Source organism: Melospiza georgiana, chromosome 2, assembly GCF_028018845.1.
Source record: "Melospiza georgiana isolate bMelGeo1 chromosome 2, bMelGeo1.pri, whole genome shotgun sequence".
Lineage (NCBI taxonomy): Eukaryota > Metazoa > Chordata > Aves > Passeriformes > Passerellidae > Melospiza > Melospiza georgiana.
Window position 1 is genome coordinate 42,278,223 of NC_080431.1, and position 27,051 is coordinate 42,305,273.

The 27,051-nt window shown below is 41.7% G+C and overlaps 1 protein-coding gene across 3 annotated transcripts in view; it reads left to right on the forward strand.

The window, feature by feature from the left end:
• KLF12 (KLF transcription factor 12) overlaps window positions 1–26,712 on the forward strand; it is a 235,123-nt gene extending 208,411 nt beyond the window's left edge. For all 3 annotated transcript variants that reach the window (XM_058018441.1, XM_058018443.1, XM_058018442.1), the window contains 2 exons: window positions 6,274–6,431; window positions 22,025–26,712. In XM_058018441.1, coding sequence (XP_057874424.1) covers window positions 6,274–6,431; window positions 22,025–22,206 — 340 coding nt within the window. In that variant the 3' untranslated portion in view covers window positions 22,207–26,712. The remainder of the gene's footprint in view (window positions 1–6,273; window positions 6,432–22,024) is intronic.
• The last annotated feature ends 339 nt before the right edge of the window (window positions 26,713–27,051 follow it).

Here is a 27,051-nt window from a genome sequence, read left to right on the forward strand (position 1 = left end):
CTGATATTTAAGCATTTTATAGCAAAAAAAACCTACTATTTTTTTGGATAGTAGGATTTTGGCATCTGACTACTAGAAGGAGTTTTATAAATTGTAATGAGAAGTAAAATCCATGTCATATTTCTTCATGGTGTAGTGTGTAGTGTTACCCCTGTCCTGAGTGGGATGTTAACATTACATTACCTACCATAAAATGAAATTGCATTATGTGAAAAGGTGCTACAAAATAAAGTAATTGAGAGTTGGAATCTGGGAAATGTGATTCAAAGCCGCTTTTCAAAAAGGCACAGAGTACTCACATGTCTGTTAGCGTGTGAAACTTAGGGTCTTAATAGGAGATACTTTGTATTTAGTGCCATCAGCTCCACGAATGAGTGGTGTGCTGCTGTGGGTGTGTCCTTTCAGAAAAGTGCCAGAGGAGCCAAGCAAAGGTGCTGGGGCTGTGGTCATCCCTGCTTCTGAGGGCTCTTGGTGGGCAGCTGCCCTGAGAGCCAGAGGAGGACTGACAGCTGCTGTGGAGGTGTGTGAGCCTGCTGTTCAGTGTGCCCAGGGCGTGCCATCCCACACTGAATCCAAAGGCTGGGATTTAACAACATTATGTCTATAGTTAGTCACTTAACAGCTCTAGCTTCTATAAATGTTAAGCAGCCAAAACCCATGATGCTTCTTTCTGCAGCCCTGGCTCCCTTTGAACACTGAACAAATGCTAGAGATCCAAGGATTTTCTTCAGCTGCTCATTACCATCTGAATGCAGGCATGTAGTACTCTAGTTTTCTGCTTTTATTTATTTTGCCTGCACTTTTAATTACTATAACTTACAGGCTGATCCAGAAGCTTTGCATGTCTCATAAAGTGAAGATTCACATTGCTAAATTCATACATTATTTGAATATTTGAGTATTGTATAGTGACATATTTTTCCCTTAAAAACATAAAACCTGTAAATATCTGAATGTCCAAACTTGAGCTGAGGGTGGGATATGACTGCTTCTGTCATGTATTGCCAAAGCACATCATCAGCTCATAGTTATTTCACATGGTCATATCTCCCAGTTTTTCTTTTCAGCTTATCTGTTTATGTGGTTATTTTTCTGTGTGTTTTATACTCAAATATTACAAGCAGCAACTTCCCTGTGGAACAAAAACTGGATTTTCCAGTTGTTCTTGATGTTGATTGCTTATGTCCATGTTCTCGATTTCTTCACACATATTCTAAATTTACATGGAAGCTGTGGTAATCACAGCTGGTTGCCACTAAAAGGGGTGGTGACACTCCTCTAACCCATGGCCACAGGTTCCCATCCTCTGCCATGTGTCAGTGCAGGTACTTGGCACACTCTCCTACTTAGGGAGTCAAGCTACCAAGAGCTTCTCTGATTTTTTTTGGCAGAATTTTCTTCTCGTTGCTGTGGGTCCTGCACTGGCTTGCTGCAGAATCAGGCAAGTGCCGGTGCCAACACAACAGAAAGCAGCTGGAGTGGGACTGTCCTCATGTGCCATCTCAGCCAAATCCTGTGCTCAGGGGCTGAGAAGCACAGGAGGACCACAGCTGGTGTTACACGGGCTGGCCTGCTGAGCCCCTGATCCAGGCTGAGCAGATGCTGCTCGGTCCTGAGCCCCATCTGGTTCTTCTTCCCGTGGCAGCCAGAGTGGAGGGGACATGGCTGACACATCCTGGGTCCCACCCCAAAGGGAAGAGAGCATCTGCTTTTAGCAGCCACAGACTGTTATTGGGGTGCAATCAGAAGTCTCTCAATTAACTACAGGGCCAGCTGGAGAAGAAGGTGATGCAGCCTGATTGCTGTACAGGAGAGACTTAGGTGAGGTGACAGGGATGTTGGGTACAAGCTGGTTTGACCTGTTAGCCCTGGATCGATGTGTGTTCCATGAGGACTCTGGAGGCAGGCAGGATGTGTTGCCAAAGAGTCTGAGCTCATAGTGGAGGGGCCAAGCAGGAGTAGAAATGGTAATCACAAGGGTGAGGATGCAACACTGGGACACTGTTTGGGTTTGTAGACAAAGAGCGAAGCGTGGCTTGCTGCACGTCCCTCGCTCCTCGCTGGCCATGTCAGCCAGCCCTTGGCTGTCTCACTGGGATGCCAGCAGCGCCCAGGAGCTCATGCTTGGCTGGCCAAAGGTAGCCCTGGGTGTTTGCCACAGGGTGAGTGCACTTAGCACACTGTGAGTGGGAAGCAGCCAGTGTGCAGGCACTTGGGGTGTGTCACGAGACTGAGCACAGTTCAAGGCTTTAATAAACACACTGCGTTCCGCAGGCAGCCCTGCTCAGTGTATTGCTCAGAAAATACAGGATCAGTATAAATTTACCCATTACATGTGGTTTTTAACAGTGTTGCTGCCTGTGCCAAGGGCTGTTCACTGTCCACACAGAGCATGGGAAGTCATGGGCAGCATTCACAGAAAGGAAAAATAATCCTGCAACCAGGTTTGCTATGATCCGCATCTCACGCAGTGCAGATCACGTTCAGCAGAACTTGGTGGCCATCTAGTGGTGAAGCCCCGGTCGGTGTTAGGTTTTGCAGACTTCTTTGTATCACAGAGACGAGAACTTTGCTATGTGTGAGTTGCAAAGATGTATGGTTTCACTTCTAGCTGGAAGTAACACGGCTGAATTTTTCTAAGTCACCCTAAATGCTCGCATTGGTTTTATTTATTTCACCCTACGAACCGTACTGACTGCAGGTGTTGCAATGGCTCATGGAGGCAGCCAGCAGTCTCCCACGATTCCCATTAGGTGTAACAATTTCTACACTAACATAGAAATTACACCAGTTTTAGAAATACCGAGCTACAAATAAATAAACATCAAGATAACAGATCGGAACTCAGTTTTCTTCTTTGTTAATTTATCTTTCAAACTTCATGTTTCAACAGTAATTTAATACATCCTGCTGAGCTGTTAAGTGTGGCATCAGTGCTACTGCAAAAGCCCACCTTGAGCATTGAAGGCTGCCTGAAATCATGGCCATCAACAGAAGAATTGGCAGTTCCTCCTCAGGGTACCCTGGTAGCTCTTGACTGATGACAAGTTTCTAAGATTTCCCTCTGTGCAGTTGCTGGGAGGACACTTAAATTTGAAATAGGCTGCTACAATATGGTTTGTTTGGGTTTTGATTGGGGGAAGAGGGGCATTGTGGTCTTTTTTGGTTTTTTTCTTTATTTTATAGAATTTTAAACAAAAATGGAAAATACGTTAGTTGAAAAAATTGTGAATTTCCTGTGAATTCCCTGATACATCCATTTCAAAGTCTTTGTCTACCATGGTGCCATCAAACAGTAGTTTTGGGAACCATGTCCTGACCAGAGGCATCTGGCACAGCCCCTGTGGTCTTCCAAGAGGCACCAAATGTGGTTTTGCGGACTTTACTTCTGTCTGTGTGATCAGTGAGGGTATTTTATAGAAATTGCTGGAGAAAGGAGAAGGTGTCCCTTTGCTGTTTGCATGGCGAAGGGAAGGAGCATCAGCAAATCATCTGGAAGTTACTGTGAGAGGGACTAACCTGAGGAAGCTCAAAAAAGCACTTTGTGCTTTTTTTAGGGTCTTTGGTGATATCCCCATTTAAAGCCACAAAGCTTTTGCAAGGCTAAAACCACACTGGTGGTGTCAGGTAGATTCTGGGTCCTTTATCACTGTTGAAGATGTCTGCTCTGGGGGTCCCCCTATGCCACAGGAGTTGAAGGGGTAGAGGAAAACCACCTTGGACATATGCTCTCACTTGCCATGTGGGTGTCCTCTGCTGGTTGGTTTCTCATTTAAGCTGCAGGGCTGCGAGGGGAAGGCGTGAGGTGACATTTGCTGGTTCTAGCTGACAAGAGCTTTTCTCCTTGCTGTGCTGAGCAAGCGATGACTGTGAAGCTCTCAGGGGATGGTGACAATATTCGTCACCTCCTGTGGCTTACTCAGTTATTTTCTCTCCTGTGGGATAAGCAGGGTGCTACACTTTTTAGAAAGAGGGAGCAATCCAGTTAAAAAGCAGCAGCATTGATCGTGTGCCACCTTCATGACACTGCTCTGTGCCATCCTCTTCTGTATAAATATCCGGGAAAGCACAGAGTGGTTCCCAGCAGTGAGATCACTTTCTCATATGTGACAAATAGCTTTTCATGAGGTGCTGAGTCTTTTCTAGGTCCAGTTTGTCTGGGGGCTGGAAATTGCAGCAGCATTTTAAGCTTGATCTTCCTCCTATTTAAATGACCTGTACTATACAGGATCTGAACACTCTGTTACAAAATAGGGTTTTAAGATAGCTCATAAGATACTTGCAGAAAAAAGATGCACAAATATTTACTTTAAAAGATCAGGATTTCCTAGTTTTGGGCACTGGATTTTGTGTGTTTAGTATTGAGCTTTAACATTTGATTTACAAATTTGCTTTTATTTCAGCTGGTAGGATGTTTAAAAAAAAGAAAACCCTACTGGAGTAGTGAAACCATTCTCAGTGAATTTCTAACCCAAGACTTTTATTTGTTCTGAGATTCAGAACAATTGCTTAAATGCAATTCCTAAGCCATTTCTGTGAGAGCTAGACATATCTGTATTCCAGTCATATAGTTAAAGTGCTAATCTTTCTTAGCCTCTTGGGGACAATTTTTGCCAGCTAATGTTGTTACTTCGGCTCTCTGTCCACTTCTGTCTCCATTCCAGGAACTCTCTGCACATCTGTTGACATGCATCATATTATAGGCAAAAATAATTAATCTGGAGAATCTCTTGCCTGCAGGTAAAATATGAATATGTGTTTACAGAGTACTCGTCATAAAGAAAGTACTCCCCCCCCCCATTAGTGCTTCAGATTAGGATTGTTCTGTGAAAATATTTAAACAAAAATAAAACTGCGAAATTTGGACTAGCGTTAATTCAAGGCTTAGAGGTTTGTATGCAGAGAATTAGAACATCGGTGAAATCATGTGCTAATGGTGTGAGATGCTTTACACAAACTTTTAACCCATATGAGGAGTCCTCAGCAAGTTCTGGAAAGCTCCAGGAGTTCAGTGTATGCCATAACAGCTATACTGTGCAGGAACTCCTCTGACAGGAGCCTGCAGGTCAGTGTTAACAGAGGTGCTTCCCAGCAGATGCATCAACATCAGTGCCCCTTTCAAATGCTTGCCTTAGTACCATGGATTTCCCAAAGGTTCATCCTTTTCCTTCAGATTGATCTTAAGAGTCTAAAAGAGCAGGCTAATGAGTGTGTAGCCCATTTACCCTGAATGTCAATAAACCTGGGAAGCCCCAGAAACCTGATGAAGGGCAGAGTTGTCCCAGTACTTAACTAAACAGGCTGCTGTAGCTGTGGGTGATGGTGGTTGCTGTGCAATATAATCATAGTGAGGTTGATAGGATGATCAGTTAATAATGATTTATGGCTGGGTGGTGTGATTACTGGCAGTCAATGAGGGTTTGAATCACGGCCTTCCGACTTGATAATAATTTATCTAACCAAGCCAAATGCATTGCGGTAGCAAGGTTTTTTTCAAGCAATAGGTCCAGCACACACTGTACTTAGAAACTAACACAACATTACTTCAATGCTGTATTTTAATTGCTTAAAATTAGGGTAGGCTGTGGGACATTGCTGGAAATGGAGTATCTTTGATAAGCATTTATGTGTTTCTGTGGGGATTGTTCTCTGGCCTTGTTCTTAAACTTCATTTATCAGTGGTCTGAAAGAAAATAAATTTTATTGGCTTGCACGTGACAGATTGAGAAGCGCTAAATGAGAAAATGGAAAAATCGCTGCTGCAGGGTGATCTGGATCTGTTAGCAGTCTGTATTCAAGCAAACAACAGGTGTTGGGCCTAATGTGAAGATCCATAGTTCAGATCTGGGTACTGGAAACACTTTTTCATAAAAGGTTTCAGGCTTTTTATCTATTTAAACTTGTCAAAGAGAAGTTATGGAGGCTATATATAAACTTGTTTAGAAAACAGTTCAGTGAGCTGGTACCTGGACACATGTCAAATAGAAATAGAGCTCAGATAAAGTCAGGCTGCTTCATTATTGGAGCAGTATTTCAAGCATCATGGTGAGGTTTTTTGGGCAATAAGTACTTCTAAATCAAAACTTCAGTTATTTCATATTGCAGAATATACTCTAGTTCAAGCACTAATTGTGTCAAAATGTTGAAAAGAAAATAGATAATTCATTTTTTACATCCCTTCTAGCACGGTCACTTCTGTTACAGCTGATTTTTTGGGGCCCAAGCTATACACCATGCTCTTGCTTCACTTTTTGCTTCTGTTCTGTTTTTCAGTTCAATTTCACCGTTCAGTATTGAGAGCACAAGGCGTCAGAGGAGGTCTGAGTCTCCAGACTCCAGGAAGCGGCGCATCCATCGGTGTGACTTTGAGGGATGCAACAAAGTGTACACAAAAAGCTCCCACCTGAAGGCTCACCGGAGAACGCACACAGGTGAGGTTTGCTGGCACTGTGGTTTCTGTCCAGTTTAGGGCATAATGGGCTTGTCATCCTACACTAAGAGCCAAAGGTCTGTACTTAAATAACAGAGATGTCTGTGAGTGCATTGGCATTCTGGTGCAGATCAGGAGTGTTCTTTTGAGTGGAGCTTCCCTGTCATCCCCTCTTGGCAGCACAAGACTGGTGGCAGCACCAACCAGACTCTTCTTGGATGAAACTCAACAGAAAAGTGGCCTCTGGGGACATACTTGCTGTGCTTCAACAAACAAAGTGTGGTCGTTGCTTGGGACCAACCAGAGCTAGTCCAGAGAAAACCCTCAAGAGCATATAGTGTGGTCATGAATGTTCAGCAACACTTTTTTCACTCTACAGACCTTTTTCTTTTGAAACTACTTGCTTTTACAGATGTAGCCTTTCGATGCTGGGAGCTCCTGAAATCCTTCAGTTCAATTCAAGGGTAAACTCAAGTCCTCAGTCTGTCTTTCTGGAGGCTTTCAGAGGCACCTGTCCCATACTGGAGAGGGAAGTCATCACTGTATGAGAATCAGTTCCACTAGACCCCTACAGAAGAGGTGCAAGAGAGATGCTTAAAGGAGCTGGGCCCCATTCAGGGGTGACCATACTTAACACTCACTCAATACCTGCTGTCCTTACTAACTTTATGGGCTGTTACTAATCTGTATGACAGGCATGTAAGGGTAGCGGAAGCAGTGATGTGTAGTAGTTGTAATTTTATTGTGGATAAACTCAGGAGCAGCAATTTGAAGTTTTCGAGAGCAAGTGTAAAAGGGGATTGATTGGATGGCTGGAAAGGCAGTGAAAAGAACACTCTGAGCCTCAATGTTATTCCTTACTCTGCTGCTGATTTGCTTAAATTAAATGTATTGATCTCTGTGCTCTTAATGGACTTCAGCATTCCTGTAACTCCTTGGAGGAGAGATGGTGTTTATCCAGTGTATAGGACAATGTTGTTCTTTGCTGAGGATCTGCTGGTGCTTTCTGTGATCTGATGTACTCTAAAGAGAATGACATATTGTTTTAGAAAATTAAGTGAAGGCTTCCCCATTTCAATTGAGGCTGCATCTCCATTGCTTTTTCCAGTATGTCTTTTGGCTGGTAGGACTTTTATTGAGAGGAGGATGGAACAAGGCTCCATCCTAATATTCCCTACTAAAACAATTTCTGTAAGGTATGAGTCCCTTCCTTAAACAACAGAAATGTTCTGGTGATCTGGAAATTGCGTTACATTTCCTTCCAGGCCAATTTTCTTGGTTTCTTCATATCTTCCCATTAAGACAAGCCTTGTGCTCTATCGTTATTTGTCATGTCCTGTCTTAATTCTTTTTTTGTCTTCCCTCTTCTTTCCCATCTTAAATGTGGCCTTTCATCCCTACTCTTCCAATATCTTTTATTTACCGTTACCCTGTCACCATTTTCTGTCATTTTTGTTTTACCTCTTTTATCCCAGTCTAACCCTACTCTGTCATTTTCCTTCTCCCTGCTGGATTTATGTGTTGTTTCTTTTCTTGCCTGTACCACCCTTTGAGCATTACATAGCTGTAACAGATTCAAAGACAGAGAGCCCAGCAGAGAAGAGCCATAGAGGGTTTGGTTTTAAACAAAAGTGCCATTTATCTGCTTACACCACAGGGAAGTCGCTCTTCTCTGTCCTGCCAGCCTGGCGACCAGCCCAGGAGTATAAGCAATCATCATGTGAGTTACCAAACTAGATGTGGACAACCTCAGAAATGTCACACCCAAGGCAGCCCAGAAACAGAGGAGGCTCTTTTCTGTTGTGGCATTTTAAAACACTGAGAATTACATTTGTTGGATGTCTGTAATTTGTCAGGGATCTCTTGGGGCAGACTGGTGCTTGCAGGTAATGCACCCCGATCAGTGTTAGGTAACCAACACCACTGAATCTCAGGCTGTGCACGTAGGGTGCACAGAAGTAGGCACTGTAGGCTTGAGAGGATGTAGGTAAATCCCAGTTTAAGCATATGTAGCTCTCCACCAGCACAAAAGGAGTTTGTCTGCCTGCTGTAATCGTAGGTTCCCTATCCCCAGCTGTGGTTCCCTGGCAGCTGGTGTCGAGGCTTTGCTATCTGTCTGGGATCTCTGGGTAGTCAGAGAAGAGGGATTGGCACCTCTGGGGCATGTTATTCCCTCTTCAGGTATACCCAGAGATTGGCTTGCAAAGGTGCTTCTCCTTCACTGCTGAGCACAGAGGAAGCCCGGATACCTGCCAGACTGAGCTGACTGAAACGAATTCCCACACCAACATACAGCTGCCTGAACTGTTCTGTAGTCATGCTGGTAGCTGGTTCTTACTTCAGGGAAAAAGGAAAATAACATCAAGTCAAAAACCTTCATTAAATAGTCAGCTGATAACTACTGCTTTATAGTGACATTGCAGCAGGCATGATGAAAGAAGTGTAGTCCAGAACAAATGGTCAGTGCTGAATTTAGTCAGTGGATCCAGTGAGAAAACCTGTGTCATGCTGTTAAAATGAAATGTGCTTTACAGGACACTTCATAAGTCTTGATGAGAAGTTGGTATATTCAGACTTACATGTAGCCTTGGCCATGAGCATACTCATCTTGTACTTGGCCATGTACTAATCTCATCTTATATTTTTTATCTTGGCCTTTACTTTTGCTTCAGGCAAAACAAGTTAATTATTCACGTATGACCCAGAGTAATTAGTGCAGTTTTGGATAAGTATAAATGAAATATGACAGCTATGCACGCAAGAGTGAGCAAGTTTCAGTAGGAAACTTTCTGAGAAAAGATCACAGAAACTCAGCATTGCATAATCTGTACCTTATTTTTTTTAGGCAGGCTGATCTTGCTGACAGTTGTTTACCTAAGCAGTATGTGCTTGAGAACTTTTTTTATTTTCATTTACTCGATGATCTTAAAGATCTTTTCCAAACTACATTATTTTGTGTGCATAGCCACTGAAACATTCACAGTAGTTTGGACTCAGGAGGAAAAACAATGTGGTGTTATGATAGGATGAACAGATTTTTTGGTTGGAAGGTATACTTCCTTTCATCCTAATGGAGACCAGAAACAGAATATTATAGATATTGTAACAGTTGAATTTAACCTTGGAGTAACTCCTAGGTTTTGTAAGTATGCTGTCATCTAGCTCCTCAATACTTGCCACCAGTGTCCTCAAAACTTGGTGTGCTGGTGTGGGCATGGAGTCCACTGGGGGGCGGGCTTGAATTATGTATTGTCTCTGACTGGGAAAGCTGCAAGTGAAACCTCTGATAGATAGAGCATTGCATAAAGCACAAGCACTGGTATTACATTTCTCTTTCTAGTATCAGCTCCTTGTTTTTGTTTTGCCAGATCATCAAATAAAGGTATCAGGTGTGATGGAGAGCCTTCAGGGCTCACAGGCAATCTCGCAGCTCAGGTTTATCAACTCTTTCTGCAGGGAGAAACTGTGAGAAATTGGCTCACTGGACTTGCATTGAGCTAGTTTCTGCTTCAGTGAACTTAAAGAAAATTACTAATGTGTGACTCCACAAAGGAATAATCTTTAAAAATGGGAAAACCAGCAGCCATGAGTTGCATTCCTGGATTGTGTTCATCTGTGTTGCACTTGGCACAGGTGCTGGTGCTGGCCCCAGGAATGGGGAGAGTGTAAATGCTGTTTCCAAGGGGTGTGCACCTGTGCAGCCCTGGTGGGACCCACCTTCTTCACTTTGCTGCTTTTACTTTGCAGTTGGAGAAGAAAACAAGTCAGAATGCTATTTTATGATCTGTAGTGGCTATTTCAGTCCTTTCAAGCAGCACTGAAGTTGCTATTGACACTTCCAATAGGACATCTGAGTCCTACAGATTGAGTAATACTGGTTCTTTCCACTGTAAGAACATCTAAACATCTGAAGTTGCTCATGGTTAAATCCAGTACTAGTTCATCATGGCTACCCCCTTAGCACATGGAGAAGCCTAAGGAGTTTAAAACATTGTATGAATCATCGTGAAGAAGTCAACAAAGAAAGAAGATGCCTGCTTTGAGGTAATGTGGGACATAATTTTAGCGTCTGAAACACAAGAGATTTGTTCCCTGTCTCTCACCTCCACAGGATTTTCATTTACTGTAGTAGTAATCAGCATTCTGTATTTCTGTACAACCTTATTTCAGTCATTAGTTAAAAATTTCTGGAAGAACATGACAGTGCGGCTTTGTGGGGTCAGCAGCTGCAAAAGCCTGGGACTTTCCAGGCAGCATGAAGTGGGAATGGATTTAACCCATGGGTGTAGGCACCATATATCCACAGGCATGGAGGAGTGGAGGAGGCCAAGGTCTGTAACCAGAGCAGTTTTGTGGGACTCAGATACGGGACTGCAACTGCTGCTCTTTGTCCTGCCCCAGCCAGCGCTGGGTCTCAGTCGCCCTTCTCAGTGCTGCTGCTGCAGTAGGGGCTGCTCTGTCAGGCCCTTGCAGAGCCAGGCTGAGTAAAGCCCCCAGGCCAAGTGAATTGTTTTAGCGTTTGGTGCTTTGTCCTTGATCAACGCCTATATCATTCCTGAGAGATGAGAGCACATACTTTTGGCACAGACGTAATGAAGCCTATTTGTCAGTGTCAAGGGGTCTTCAGCAGTTTTACGTGGAGACAGTAAACATCTCAGAAGTACAGATTTGTACCTGAGAAAATGACAGCATTCCCTCCCCAAGATGTTCCTTTGTAGCTGTGTTGAAACACCACCCTAGAAGAGAGAGAACTAGTGAGTACCTGGGTGTTTTATTTAGTCTGTGCTTTTTCAAACATTGCATTCCTCTCACTCACTGTTGCTCCATATATTATTTTAATATGAAAGGGCCCCTGTCATTAGTCTTTGTTCACATTTTCCTTTGAGCGCTTTCAGAGTGGACTTAAAAAGTCAGAGGCACCAAAAAAGCTATTTTTGTTCTGTAGGTTTTAAAACTCCATTCATTACCTGTTGTTTTTTTAAGGTCTGTTTAGTGCCTTTTGCTGACTCTAAGTCCACAGAGATATTTACAGATTTGTAATCCCTTCTTTATACAAATATTGGGAAGAAGCAACATTTTTTAAATAATCTGTCTGGATTTTACTTGAACTGTGTAGATTTTTGGTCTCTAACACATCTTTGACACCTACCTGCCAGACTCACTCTTCAAAACCCCAGCTTTTCTTTCTCATGTCCTATGTTCTTCTTGTCCCTGAGCTCTTCCAGTACCCTGAAAATCTGTCAAGTGAAAAAACCTCCAAAAGCAGGTTCATGTGCTGTTTCAGAAACCGGGAATTTAAATAAACAAAGCCAATTTAAAAATTAATTTGCTTTAAGTAAAATAGGAGGGTCTATTTGTGTTGGGTGATGCTTTTATTTTGTAAGAAATACTTTCTTTTAGTGTTTAAATTTTGCTGCCAGTTTCAATAAACAGTAGAGCTTTCCAATGTGAAAACTAGTATATTTCACAGAAGTTTTCCTTTCTATCCTTTCTTCTCTTTCTTCATGCAGTTTCTCTTTAGAAGATAAACTGATTATTTAATAAAGGAAACCTCAGCCCACGCTCATTGATGTGGCAGGCTTCACATTTCAGGACAGAGGTATATTTAAGAGCAGCTGTCTCCTGGTGCAGAGTGTCTCCTGGTGTAGCAGGGGTGTGAGGGCCGGCTCACCAGAGCCACCACAGCCTAGAAAGGTGATGCAGAAGTGGGAACCTCTGGACGTAGCGAGATCGTGGTCTAAGCCAGCTGGTTACAGGCAGGTGTCCATACCAGAAGGAGCTTGTACATCCAGTTCTCTTCCAATAGCTGCTCTGTGGAAAGTTAAATGCTTTTGTTTCTGGCACGTTTTGCAAGCTCTGAATTCACCTTACACACAGGGAGTCATTCCTCTGCATTGTAGGTCTGATGCTGTGCCGATATGGAAGAGTGCCCGTGTGGTTATTCCAAGGCACTTTGATGGGAAAGCGAGTCTGATTGCCTCTGTGATTACTTGCAGTCTCAAGGTTATGAAAAATATTTTCAACAGTGCCCCTTGACTTTGTAAATATGGGGTGCATATGTGTTTTGTCTGTGTGTGGCACGAGGGAATAATGATAATTTCATTATGCAGAATAAGATTTTTCTCTAAGCCAACCTTTTAGTACTTAATGCTCTACCTCCAAAGAACTGCAGTTCATCTGAGGTCTCTGGCGTGATTGTGGTCTACCATGTGTAGCCCTGAAGTGCCATGAAGGCAAGAAAGATGTCTTTACTCCCACTGCTTCCAAAACATTTTCCCAGATGTTGCAGCCAGACCTGGAGGAATAAATACACAGTACAGGGTTTCCAACTCTTGCAGCCCACTCAGTCCCCAGCAGAGGGAACAATAATTTGCTGCTGGTGATAACACATGTTTTTTGGGAAGTGTGTCTGAAGTTGCTTGTGCCCATCCTGTCCTTGTCAGGGCAACCTTGGATCAGAAACACAGTCTTTGAGAGTGCAGCAGGCTGAAAACTGCAAGTAAACATCATAAAAGCTTTTTTAAAAAATGTTTTGTTCAGGTTTTTTTCTTTCCTGCTTTCTTTTTTTTTGCATGCATAAAAGCAAACAAGGTAGATGCTGAAAATTAGTGGTTTCACTCTTCACTTTTTTGCAAATAAGCAGTCAGAAACATGGGTGAATTCCACATAAACTTCTTGTTTCATGGGGAGGTAAAAAGATCTGATGAAACCTGTGTAGGACGAGGAGTTATTTTCTACACTTCAGTGTTTTCTCCACATAGGATATGAAATAGTGGAATTTCAGTCACATTAGTGAGCTTTCCCCTTGTCCCTCTCATGCATATTTTTTTCAGCTGATATTTTTCTTAAGTGTTATATACTTTTAATCTGATTTGTATTGTGATAAAAATTAGTATATCTTCTTTTGGGAATTTTAATTCCATTTCCAACTCACTTAATTGGGAGGTGAGTTTTTTCAATGCTCTGTTTCTATACACAGCTCAGCACAGCAGTGCCCATCCTCTGCTTGAGCCTGATTTCTAGCACAGTGCAAACACCAAATAATCAGTTGTGCAAAACTCTAAGACCAAGTTCATCCCTTGGAGCCTTTTAGTTACTTTTTGTTTGGGGTTTTCTTTATTATTTCTTTGACAGGTTTCATTGTTGGATTGGGGTTTTTGGTTTTCTTCAAGAAACAAAAGGAAGGTCTAAGTTTCAAAGTGAGAAACCATGAGTATTTCTGCTGATGAACATGATGGAATAATGCCAGGAGGAGTGACAGAACCAGCATTGAAAGTGGATGGGTAGGGAAGTGGGACTGGTTTGGTGTCTGCCTTGCAGTTGTAGACCACAGTGAAGGAAAGTTGCTTTATTTGTGGAAGGCCAGGCTAAAGCCCAAGCCTGCAGCACCCCAGTTAAGGAGAGTAAATGTGCAGATCTGCTGGCACCCTCCATACACTTGGCTGCTGATGGAAGTATGGATCTGTTGCTCACCTTTCCCAAATACTCTAGTGAGTGAAGGCTGCTATAAAAAGCAGAACCTCAGTTTTTTTCCCACAGCACTGGAAATTCAATAGTCTCATGTATTTGCTATGGCTGTTGTGAAGAAGAAAACCCCATGTCATCTTTCACTACAAATATATCTTTAATAGATGCCTGTTAAGTGTATATGTATATGCACTTAAGATATACTTGAAAACTTACACATACATACTGTGTCATACAGGAAACAAATTTCAGGAAGGTTAATAAAATTATATTTTTCATGAACTGTTGGGATTTGGTCTGGCTCCTGCATTCAGGTGTACAGGAAGAGGCCTTTTACATTTCCAAATGTTTTACTTTTTCTATTTTTTACAGGAGTCAAAATTTATCATACTGTATCAGCAGCACCCTTGGCAATGTATGTAACTAATCCTTGTCCCCAAGCATTAATTCATTCATATGTCACATAGTGCTTAGGAGGGCCCATTCTGGGGCAAACTCTCTGCAGGAGCCCCAAAAAGAGAAAATAAGGAATTTGCATGGATTCCCTCTCTTTCTCATTTTTCTGTGCATGTGGTTACAGAACAGACCAGAGACTGTTACAATGGGTTTGCCTTCTTAAATTACAGCAAATTGAATTTTGTGATTTTAGTCCCAAAGGCTTTTTTGCTGGGATTTGTGTGTAAATAGCATCAGACTGGGGCAGCTGTATACCTAGAGTGGCATGTGAGTCAACGTAGTGGAAGGAAAGAAGCAGGGTTGCCAAACTAGGTGCTGGTCTTGCAGGGGGAGTGAGAAGAAGGGCCAGGATGGCAAACAGATCCAAAGCTCATCAGTGCAGTGAAACGTGTTTGTGTGTTTTCATGTGAGAAAAGGACTCCCACCTGAATTATCACAAGTGGATAATTGTAAATTAAGTGGGGTTTGTAAATAGTGAGTTCAAGGGCTGCCAAAGTGTAATGAAGTTCTGTCTCTTCTTCTAGAGTGGAGGTTGTCACTGTATATTTGAACAGAAGAAATTGTTTTGTTCCTGGTTTCCATGTGAAGAAACCATGTCCCTGTCCTTTGCCTAAGTCAGACTGAGAACAAGAAATAAAAACCTGAACTTCAAGACATGTCCCAGGCAGCACAGTATGTTCCTGTTCTGCTTGTAGAAATTGTTTTGCCAGACTTGCTCAACTGATACGAAACTAATCTCTTCCTGGAAAGATATTTTATTTGCATATTTTGACAATACTGAAACATAAAAGTCAAATTGCCTATGTTCACCAAAGACAGAGAGTGAATTAGGGACTGCATTAAGTAAATAATTGAATTAGATTTTTGCATCAAAATGATTGAAAATATTTCAAAGCTTTAAAGGATTTAAGCTAAGTTCTAGCACTTTCATTACAGAAAGTAAGGTGTTTCCTAATGTGTAAGTCATAGCCTTGCTGCTCACTCTCAGCAGTTTTGGGAAGGCTGATGCTCACTGGTTTGGCTTTCCTACCTGCAGAATGGAGTTGATATTTGTTACACAGTACTGCTGTGAAAAGAGACTTTTACGAGGGATTACATTTTTGAAAAATCTTTATAAGGCACTTGAAAGTTGTAAAGTGCTTGATAAGTGCTCTATTTTTTCATTAAAAAATTATACTAATGAAAATATCACATAAAATGTAAGAATTGTCATTTTTCCCTTTCCCCATGTCTGAAAGCTCCCCTCTTCCATTGGGAGTGCCTGAGGATGTTCATTATCAGATAGTGTTTTGCTGTTAAAAGATTCTTTTCTGCCTGAAATTTCTTATTTTTAGTAGAAATGCAAAATCTAATTAGCCATCATTTGTGGTTTTCAATGTATGATTTCTTCTCCTAGCATCTTGTGAGTGTGGGTGCACTTAGGACTGTCCTGTATGCTTCAGAACAATTCTGGTGTTTACATGGGAGCTGAAAGCAGCTGACATAAATACTACACATTACATATATTGCATAACATCCTGTAGCAGAAACCAAACCAGGAATCACCAGATGTCCTCAACCCTGCAAAACTGCAGATTTCTTCACTTTGATTAGAAAATGTAGCATATCAGACGTGGGCAGAGGCATGCTTGTTGGCTTATTTATTTTCTTCATTTTTTTCCATTTTTTTTCAGGCTAAATCCTTATGACCTCACTCTGTTTCTGTGTGGGGAATACTTCTCCAAAATAATGACAGTAGAAACTTGGGGCATAAATATTTATATAGCAGAACTGGGCATGTTCCACCTATTAAACTGCACAAATTTCACTAAAAACCCATTGTATTTTGTGAATGGGGTAAGCAGTCTATTTCTCCATGTCCCCATCCTCCCTGTCTGGAATTAGTACACAAACCTATACATCAGGTTTTGTTTCCATATGCTTTCTAATTTTGTCCTTCACAGGGTGATGTAAGCTTAACATAGAAAAAAATCTGACTAGATTGCTAAACCTTTACCCCTGAACAGTCCCCTGTGTTTATTTCCTCGTTGTCTCTTATTTGGAATAAAAATGTTAGCAACATTTCAAAATGCTGCGTGCCACTGCAGGAAGGAGCTGCAGAGAAGTGACATAATAACTCAAGAGTCATGGTGACAATTCCATGTGCAGAAAAAATGGATAGATAGGGATATCTGAAGAGGACATAAATAAGAAGTGGCGTGGCACTTATCTGTAATACCAGAAAGAGAGGGGAGTTGATGCCAGAGGAAGAGAACTGTTTACAGCTTGAGCACTGGGATATTTTCTGTCATGGTAGTAGACAGTGTTACCTCATGGTTGCCAAGAGCCTGCTAAACTGCTGGATAAATGAAACTTAAATAATACATAAGTGAAAGGATCTGCAGATGGGCAGAGGGAGTACATGGGGCATCTGCAGTTGCAGTAAATAAGATTCCTTGCCCAAGGAATGAATATAAGCCCAGCTCTGTTTCCTGGACTTCCAGAACAGTTTCCCTGCTGGCAGAATAACCCATAACTATTTACATGGTGGTTTTGTGGTGTCGGTCTTTGAAACATCTGGTCTGGCATCAAATACTGTTGATACCAGCTAGTTGATGGCAGAGGATAACTGCTGAGGAACATCCCACATGGGAAATTCTGCATGGCACAAAACAGACCCTGGTTCTGTTGTCCCTTACATGGCATGTCTTGGGCTGGTACCTACACATACACAGAGTTTTTTTAATAAGGAATATGTGAATGTCATCAGGTTATAAAGTAAAAGTTCAAGAGATTTATTTGCCTGAGTGAATGGTCTTCCAGATGTCAGGGTACATGAATAAAGACATGGGAAGACAGATGTTGGGCTGTGCGAAGGGTGGAAAATTTTGAAGTGGCTGAACAGTGGTCATTATTCAGCATTATTAATTCAATACTTGAAGAGTTTTGGAGGATTTAATGAGCAGCAGTTGTAACCATGTTCCTAAGTGCCTAAGTGAGAGGAGTCATGGTAGGTTAGGAAAAATAATATGGTAAAAGTAATTAAACTAATTTAGTTTGTCGCATCTGGACTACAAAAGGCATGGTTTTGGAGGGCTCTTAGAAATAGATGTTGTGTTAGTAGAAGATTGAGAAATTACTATTCCCATTTGGAGCATTGACTCATCCCTTCAAAACTTGGTAATTGACTCCCCCAAATAATAGAAAATACTCATTTTCTACAGAGAACTGTCTAGAAATACGTTTTTATGCTCCAGGGTCCTGCTTGATCTATGTAAATGGCTGTTGTGATGTACTGTTCACTATCCATGTATTGCAAGACAAAGCTGCAGAATAGTATCAGAATTTCTCTGGTTTGGGATATTTTTGTCAGGTTTCAGGACAAAACAATAGAGCTCACAAAGACACATGCAAAACTAGAGAGTCAGCAAATGTTCACAGCTTCAGGCATCTGTTTTTAAATTGATAGGTTCTTTAAAACTTCACAGATTCAGAATGTTGAACTAACAGGATTTTATCTTCTTCCAGTTTTCCTTTTCTCCTCTTCCTAATTGCCACATGTTTTTAGTCTCTTTCTGCAGCTCTTCTTGCTTCCAATTTCCCAAAACTGTCTACTGTTTTGACTCCTTCATTCCTGTGTTTCCACCACCCCAGGCAAAACTCACACAGCCTGCATTTGCTCCTTAAACTGAATGAGAATTTGAGTGTCTGGGTGCACGAGGAGTCAAAATGTGCCCATACTTTAGGCCCAAGAGTTTCTTAAACACTTAAACTCAAGTGTTCGCAGGGAGACAGAAGTGTCTGAGTCAGAATGGTTGAGTGTTTGATTTCAACTCCACTGCAATCCAGTCTTGAAGTGCAGATGGATGGATGGATGGATGGATGGATGGATGGATGGATGATGGATAGATAGATAGATATGCACTGCAATTAAGTTTTTCCAGTTTTGTCCACCTTGTCACACACTGCTCTCTGGGTTGCCCTGCTGAGGCCCAGCTCTTCTCTGTTGGTTACACTGAGGATTTCAGCCATAAGTGCTCAAGCTCTCATCAGGCAAAGCTGGTGTGGGATAGCTGACACCAACTTCTCACCTTGTAGCAATTCTGCTCCTGCTGGTCCTTTCTCCGTCATTTGAACTCTTGGGTTTTCTGGTTTTGACAAACCCAGTGGTTAGTCGTCATGTCTGGGGTGACACCTAGCAAAAGGTTAAGAGTTAGTATATGAAGGAATTTTTTTCTAGCACTTGAGCATGCACAGATCATGTAGCTGTTTCAAGAGAAAAGCAGTAATACTGTTCTTTCCCTAAAAATTAGACTTGTGTAAAATGTTGATAAACCTTAATGAACAATCATCTTTCACAGTTGTCTTTACAGTGGCCTTTTTAAGGTGCTTGTGAGTGAATATCTTCACAGTAACACTACTTTGGCTGGTTTTTTCTTTCTTACACTAAATGTATATATTTAATTGAAAACAACAAGAGGTTCTCTTAGGTTGGGCTTGTAAAAGTGATTCTCCTTCAGTGGAGTAAATACCTTGCAAGGAATGTCGTCAGTCCTGTCTCTTTCACATAACTTCATGAGGGCTGGGTAGGCAGGACTCACTGAGGAGGGATGCTGGAAGCAACGTGTGGGAACTCCAGCTGTGTGATCTGCACTCATATCCTTCTGTCACCTGACTCATTTCTTACCTGAAATGGTATTGTTTTAATGGATGAATTAAAAAAACCTCTTTCTGGTATTTCTTGTGCAAACCATCACTTTCTACATTGAGTTCTCTGTTTTCTGCTGAGGGAGGGAAGATCTAGAATTCTGTATAACAAGGGGAAGGACTTCATGGATATCTTTAATATCATTATTAGTGATCAGGACAAAGGGATGAAGTGCACCCTTAGTAAATTTGCAGATGACACCAAATTGGAAAGTGTTGATATGCTGGAGGGTGAGAAAGCTCTGCAGAGGAATCTGGACAGGCTGGATCAATGTGCTGAGGCCACTTGTGTGAGAGTCAACAAGACTGAGTGCTGGATCCTGCACTTGGGTCACAACATCCCCAGGCTGGGGAAAGGGCTGGAAAGCTGCCCATCAGAAAAGGATCTGGGGATGCTGATCAACAGCTGCTGAGAACGCCAATTGTAGGCAGTACCTCCCTTCTTGCATCTCTTCAAAAGTCAATAAATGCTTTGCAGTGAGCTCTTGGTTTCAAAACAAAATCACCAAGTAAGGCCAGGCCTGGCCTGTGTCAGCAAGAGTGTGGCCAGCAGGGCCAGGGCAGTGATTGTGCCCCTGCACTTGACACTGGTGAGGCCACACCTTGAATCCTATGTTGAATTTTGTCTTTCTCACTAAAAGAAGGACATTGATCTGCTGGTGTGTGTCCAGAGAAGGACAGTGAAGCTGGTGAAAGGTGTGGACACAGGTCTTACGAGGAATAGCTGAGAGAAGTAGGGTTCCTCAGTCTGGAGAAAGAGAGGGTCAGGGGAACCTTTTTGCTTTCTACAAATACCGGAAAGGAAGTTGTTGCAAGGTGTGGGTCAGTCTTTTCTCCCAGATAATACGTGATAGGACAAAAGGAAGTGGGCTCCAGTTACACCAAAGGTGTACCAAGGTAGGTTTAGATTGGATATTAGGAAGAAATTCCTCACCCTGGTTGTCCAATGAAGTAGTTGAGTCTCCATCCCTGAATATGTTTGGAATTTCAGATGCTTGTAAGTAAGAATCCAGAGCCTAAGAAATATTTGTTGTCTGAAAGTGTCTGTGGCCGAAGAAGCCAACTGAGGTGGTATCTGGTGAATAAAAGTTGAAGTGTGTTGAGGGATGGGCAGGACAAGCACTGCACTTGGAAAACGTTGATGTGGTATGATGGGAGCCTTGGAATCAACCTGCCAAGTTGGATGAGGGTACTGCTATATTTGTACAGTGCTCTGCACCAACTGTTGTGGCATGAATATCTATGTAAGACAGTTTGGTGGCAAATTTGAGTGCATTTTGTAGGATTGTGTCATTGGCAAGAGTGTGCATCCCACCATCTGCCATGTAGCTTGTGCCTGCCTGTCCAGCTCGCAGCAGCTGCTGGATTTGAGGTGCCCAGCACTGTGGCCACCCAGTGGCAATGAGCACTGTTTGGTGCTCTGTGCTTGGTTGGAGAGAACAAAATTATCTGGGCTGAGCTGCTGCTGGTGCAACTACAGGTTGTGGTCAGAACCCTGATTGCTGGGTTCTCCTCACAGCAACTGTTTCCCACCCCCATCTGACATCAAAACTGCAGCACAGCCCAGATGGTGCACAGAAGGTACCAACCCGAGGAGCTCAAACGTTGCTGACAACCTCGCTGACATGACATGCTGGTGTCTGTACAGCACTCAGTTTCCTTACAGAGGCCATTTCAGCTGGATTTTTCAGGGCTGTTTGAACTTTGTGATGATACTCTTACTTGGGAATTTTCTTTTGAAATCAAGGGCTCTCTGCAAAGCGTTTATTGACTTTTGAAGAGACGCAAGGAGGGAGGTTCTGCCTACGAAAAGGCGAGTGTTGCGTCAGTGGTTCATATAATTGAAATAGTTCCTTGCAAGCTGCTCATGATTCATATGAGATAATAAATAACTGAAGAATGATTGTGCCTAACAAAGGAAACAGTTGTTGCAGAGATGCCCTTTTGTTGTCCAGGTTGTGATTACCTGGTTTCAGAAGGGGAAGTAAGATTTTAGACACACAAAAGGAAGATAAATACGGATCTCACACAGTTTCCTTTCCTCAGTTTGGGTTTATGCTGAACTATGGGATTAAGGTAACTGCTGAGAGCATTTCTATAGATGCTGAAGGTGAGTGATAGAAGCCACAAAGTATAGACTAAAACATGGCCAAAATGGGATTTTAAACAGTTTATGCTTTATGCAAGCACAAAATCTAGTTTGGCTGCATTAATCTTCTCCTCTGACATGATTCAACATCATTCGTACTCTTAAATGTAAAGCAAGATGGTGGGATTTTCCAAAAATCTACACTAGCCCAAGTCTGAGCTCACTAAAGTAAATGGAAATTTATGAAGAGTGTTGTGCAAGTCCCATGGTTAAGTACATTTAAAAATTGTACACATCTTATGCAAAATTATTTTTACTGAAAGTAAGTGCAGTAAGTAAAGAGGAGGTTTTGCAGACTGAATTTTTATGTTTCATTGGGAAATTGTAGTTGATTTTTACCAGCTTACTAAGAAATGTCTCGGAATGCTGTTTACACAAATAATCAAAAACCTTCATAAACATCGTAGAATAATGGGAAGTCTGTGTCAGCACATGGTAAATTGCAGAAATATCAGGTAATCTGGTCATCTGGGGAGAAAGTGCAGCCTGACAGGATGAAGGTTGCAAACTTGTATGGTAAATATGAGAATAATTGCACAGCCCTCTGTCCTGATGTTAATACTCACATCACCCCTGCAAGGTAGGATCTGTATTATTGCCTTAATCCTGTTGATTTTCTCAGTCATGTGAATGCCACAGGAATGATAAATCTCAAGGCTCTTTTCCTTATATTCAGCAGATCCAGTACCTCATAATTGTGTAATTTGGCCTAAAGCAACCCCTAGGCAGTGCGTGTTCACAGGAAGCGTGCAGATTGGATTGTGGGGATTAATGGCAACAAGGGGAAAGTCACAACCTGTTTTTCCCCCTTCCCCTCTTTCTTTTGTTTCTCCCAGGAGAAAAACCCTACAAATGTACCTGGGAAGGCTGCACCTGGAAGTTTGCTCGATCCGATGAACTGACGAGGCATTACCGCAAGCACACGGGAGTGAAGCCATTCAAGTGTGCAGACTGTGACCGCAGCTTCTCCCGCTCGGATCACTTGGCGCTCCACCGCCGCAGGCACATGCTGGTTTGAGAAATGCTACCTGTTCCAGCCGAGTTTAAGAGCTGGGTCTCTTAACTACCCACAGTGAATTCAGCAGGGCTGAATCCCCCTCTACAGTGTTAACAGGCAGGGCTTTCCCTGATGTCTGTAACGAAAAATAATAACAGAAATTCAAAAAAAGCAGGAAAAGAAGTGCCACTCTTCTCCTCGCCATCTGAAGTTAACTCTGTCTGCCCCTCAGCATGGCTACCCCCTGAAAGTGTCATCACAATCACCTGGGAAATAGCAGCCGAGATGCTACAGGAATGGGCATTATTTTACATGCTGCATCCTTTGACAAAAAATGTTTATAGCTTGTATGTTTTCTCAGCTGCCAGACATTTTGTTCCTGAAAAATCGCTGCTGGTTGGAGTATAGATACCGTGAACTGATGATGATGATGACGATGATGATAGTGATGATGATGATGATGATGAGAGAAGACCGCTAGATCTGTATGATGCCATCTTTTCCCCTTGTTTTCAATACCATCTGGCCGGTGTCAGCACTGCACCGGAGCCGTGCTAAAGGCAAGCTGCGTGTGAGTAGGCAAGAAGATTCTGCTGGAGAGGTCCCGCTGCCGGAGCTGGAGGTTTGCTTGATCAGACTTTTGCAATAATGATGGTGGCATTTTAATATCATACCACAACTTGTCATTATGCCCCAGAGGACACCAGCCATTTAACTTTTTTCTTTTATGTTTTTTTTTCCTTCTTTTCTTTCGTCGTTGTCGTTGTTGAAGTCTGTAAAATAAGCAAAGGGCAGCAGCATCTGTGCTGAAATACCATATTAAGTATCTCTATTTTACCATGGAATTATTTAGATCCATTTTCTGATTTGTATAGAAAGAGCCCACCTAAAAACAACTACCCTATTCTCAGTGTGCTGTTTTCTTTCATGCAGGTATCCTCTTCCCCACAACCATTATTTGAACCCAAGGAAATAGTCAGGTCTTGTACTTGCTGGTACCAAGGTTAGTGGTATAGCCATTCCTGAGATGGAATTGAATGTATCATCAAAACAAAACAGAGAAGAAACGGCTGCATCTCTTGCAGAGAAAAAGCAATAATGAATAAAATGGCTCTTGTGACAATAATTTACTCCACACCAACAGAAGTGGGGGGTATGCAGAAACAGCATGTAAGATTTAAGCATTTAAATTAATCTTTTTGCTGGTTTCACTGACCTGCTAGGCGCCACATTTAAGTACTTTTATTTCTGTTAACATAATCATGGTGTCTGGAAAGCAGGAAAGATAAAGGAAAGAGTTGATTGTTGAGGAGGTAGTGGATGAACTGTAAGTAGGACAGAGAAATATGCAGTTGTGCTCTGCAAGACACTAGAGTTCTCCCTGGGAGTTAGGGAATAACAAGATTTTGCCAGCTGTCTAGTATGATCTAAATGGACTTCTGTATGGGTACCAGTGGCTGCCTCTGCTTCGATTTTCAACCCAAGCCTTTTCAGATTAAATAAAAGGAAATTCTTGATCATTCCCATACAGCCCTGTAATTGCAAACCAATTTGTATTAATTGAATTATGTAGGAAAGAGAGAAATTCTTAGTCATCAGTTATTCATGCAAACAGAATAGTGTTTTTCTGTTTTCTTTCCTCAGAAGGATCTGCCTATTCAGCTAAATTTGACAAAGGGGAGGCTTGGCAATATTTTCTAAGTGTTGAGATTTTCATAGCTTAGAGATGAAAGATGTAAACATAAAGGTCTTTTGCAATTCATTTAATTATGAATATTTTGTTCCAGGAATTCCAGATTAAATTTGTGATGCCACTTGTTTGTTTTTAAATGTTTGACCATCTCAGTTAATATTAAATTCCTGCAGTAAATGTAGTAATGTTGCGATTCTGGAATCAAGGTAATCTTTAAGAAAAAACAACACAGAGTAACCATACAGATACAAAAGCAATTACAGTTAATTGAGGATTAATATGACTGGGATTATACTTTATAAAAGCATTCACAAGATCCAGAGTTTGATTGTCTTTAAATATCCTTAATATTCCCCAGTATGGATAGTTTATCAAGTCTCTGAAAGAACTTACAAAAAGCTCAGGCTTTCCACTGCCCAGTCAGCAGCAGAGAAACTCAACACAAATTATTGACATCTGTTAAGGGAAAAATGCCTCTGTCAATTCCCATTGACCATGTTGGTGATCTACTTCCACCAAATTTGACGACATTCTAGACTCCATCTCCAAATCAGGGACAGAGCAGGGCTTCTGGATAGACCATGAGGCATTGCAGGGCAGCAGAACTGTGTCTTCATGAGCAGCATTGCTACTGTTGATTTAAAAAACTGGTTGTCAAAGTATTGTAGATGAGGTTCTTCATGGATTATGTCTGAGGTCTGGTTTTTGTGTACTTCAATATCATCCCCTTAAATGCATTTGTCATTGTTGGCATTTAGGGAAAGAAGTCAGGTCAGGTAGGACTCCTTGATAAAATTCTTTTCTTGCCCAAGAATATTTTACCAACTAATTATTTGAATAGTAGTAATCCAGTTGAAGAACCAATGGCATACAGAATTCCTTTCAGGATCTGTGGGTGGGGTTTTTTTCCTCTCATAGAAAGTTAAGTTTGCTTGAGCAGAAACTCCTGCTAGCATACAGGAGGATGTGATGTTACTCTGAGACATCAGTTGCAGGGTGCAGTTGGGAGAGATCAGTGCTCCTCTTTAGGCTTCCCCTGTTGTCAGTGAAGACAGAGAAACTGCAAGAGAAATTAAGAGGCCTTTAATTTTAGTGTTCAGCTTTGAAATGCCCTGTGGAAGAGCATGTGTATAACAGACCTTGGAGAGGCTCATCTCCCAAGGCCGAGGTTGGTTTGTGTGAATCCCTGGCTTTGGTCTGTGTGAATCCCTGGCTTTTCAGCTGGTTGCCTGTTAAAATATGAATTGGAAACACTGCAACAGAAAGAGGGCCTGGTTTTATTCAAAGAACCCCAAAGTGATAGAGGGTTAAAGCAGCAGTAATGCTGAGGGACACAGGCTCAGAGTGTGTCAATGGTAGGAGAATGAAGCCAAAAGGTGAAGGAGCGTGTGCTAAATTTTGTTATTTCCCAGTATATCCTCAGCCTTTCAGCACATGTGCAAGGGCTTCTCATGCTGCTGTTACCTGTAGATGAATTGCACAACCAGCTGTAGTCCACCCCTGGGTTTCAGATACACAGTATGGTTCTTGATAAGGTTCTCATTCATACCAGCACCTGCAGGCTTTGGTCCCAGTTACTCCCTGGGGTTGTTTTCTGGGTTTTATCGCTTTCCAAAGTATTTTAAGAGAAGTTACTCGGGAGGATGGGGGTGTTTGAATGTGGAGCTGATGTCCCCCAGATCCTCAGTGTGTCTTTGTCTTTATTGGCTGTGGTTCTGACCTGCCAAGTTTTTGTGCTCGTGCAAAGACCATGGGCAATTGCTCCGGGGTAGTTTCCTCAAAAATCCTGGTACCCCACCACAGGTCTGTAACATTTCATGGCTGTGGTGAAGGCTTACATCATGTGTAGCCTGCAGAAATACCAGATCTCATCCTGACATGATCCACTAGGACCATCTTAATTGAGCAGCTGGGATACACAAACATACAGTGTCGCATTCCTTCAGAAAGACAAGAGATTTCAATCCACCATGCCATGGCATTGCATGTTACTGCTTGCAAGGGAAATTGGGCCATGAAGTGTCAGATTTCATGTATTTTCAAAAGTTCTAAATGGATTTGTCAGGAAACCTCAGGAGCCAGAATTTTAGGAAAATGTAATGAGCAAACAGCTTTGATACTGAACTTTTAAAATTTTTAATTGTGTCATTATTTTTTTGAGCACCCCTTATATTCAGCACTGTAAAATTGGCTCGTTGCAACAGCAGTTTTTACTTGGGAATGAAGATGCAGTATTCCTTATTCTCTCTCATGCTTGCATAATTAATTAAATAGATTTAGACTGACTTGTATATATGATTATTTGCTGGAGTAACGTATAACAAAATTAACAGTGTTGAAAATTACATCAGTGATGTTGATGTTCGGGTAAACTTGCAGTGCAGAGCATGGACAAATAGCTGGACAGCCTTTCTCCCCTTTAATAATGAGAATAACAGTGATCATAAGCCTCTTTTTCCATTAGCCACATTGAAAATGTATTCTAGTTGCCATTTATAAATTTAAATTCTGGTAATAAATGCTGTTTAATGTAAAAAATCTCTTCCCCCTTTATTGAAGGTGGATACTTCAAAATCAGACTAGGTGTGACTAACAATATCCCACTTACTTTTTAGTTTGAATTTGAGTTTGGAAAGGTCATTGTGTGAAACTGTGTCTTCCACAGCTGTCAAGTCTTAAGATTGTTCAGGAAATCCATGCTGCTCCCACATGCTCATCCTTACACTCATGCATATGATCCCCAGAACTTCCAAGTGTTTCTACCCATGTGCAGGTAATAAACAAGTTTATTTAAAATTAAAATATAGGAAAAAAACCCAAAAAAGAACAGAAAAGGAAGAATTTTAAGTAAACTCTGTTACAGAAAATACTACCTTAAGACACCAGCTCATGTTATTGTATTATGCCTTTCCCTGTGATACATGACTGGAGAATTGCACAAAGAAATTGTTGTATTTTCACTGTTTTGCTATAGTGTAGCAGTTGCTATGTAATGTATGCTTATGAAGTAATGCCCACTGGAACATTGAAAAGGCTTAAATTCTCCACAATAAATCAGGTTTTGGCATAAAAATGTAACTGTAAGGATACTGCATCTTTAGAAATCAAAGTAACTTGAAAGTATTTTACTATACTTGTAGCAGTTAAAATATTCTGTAATACATGTGATAATG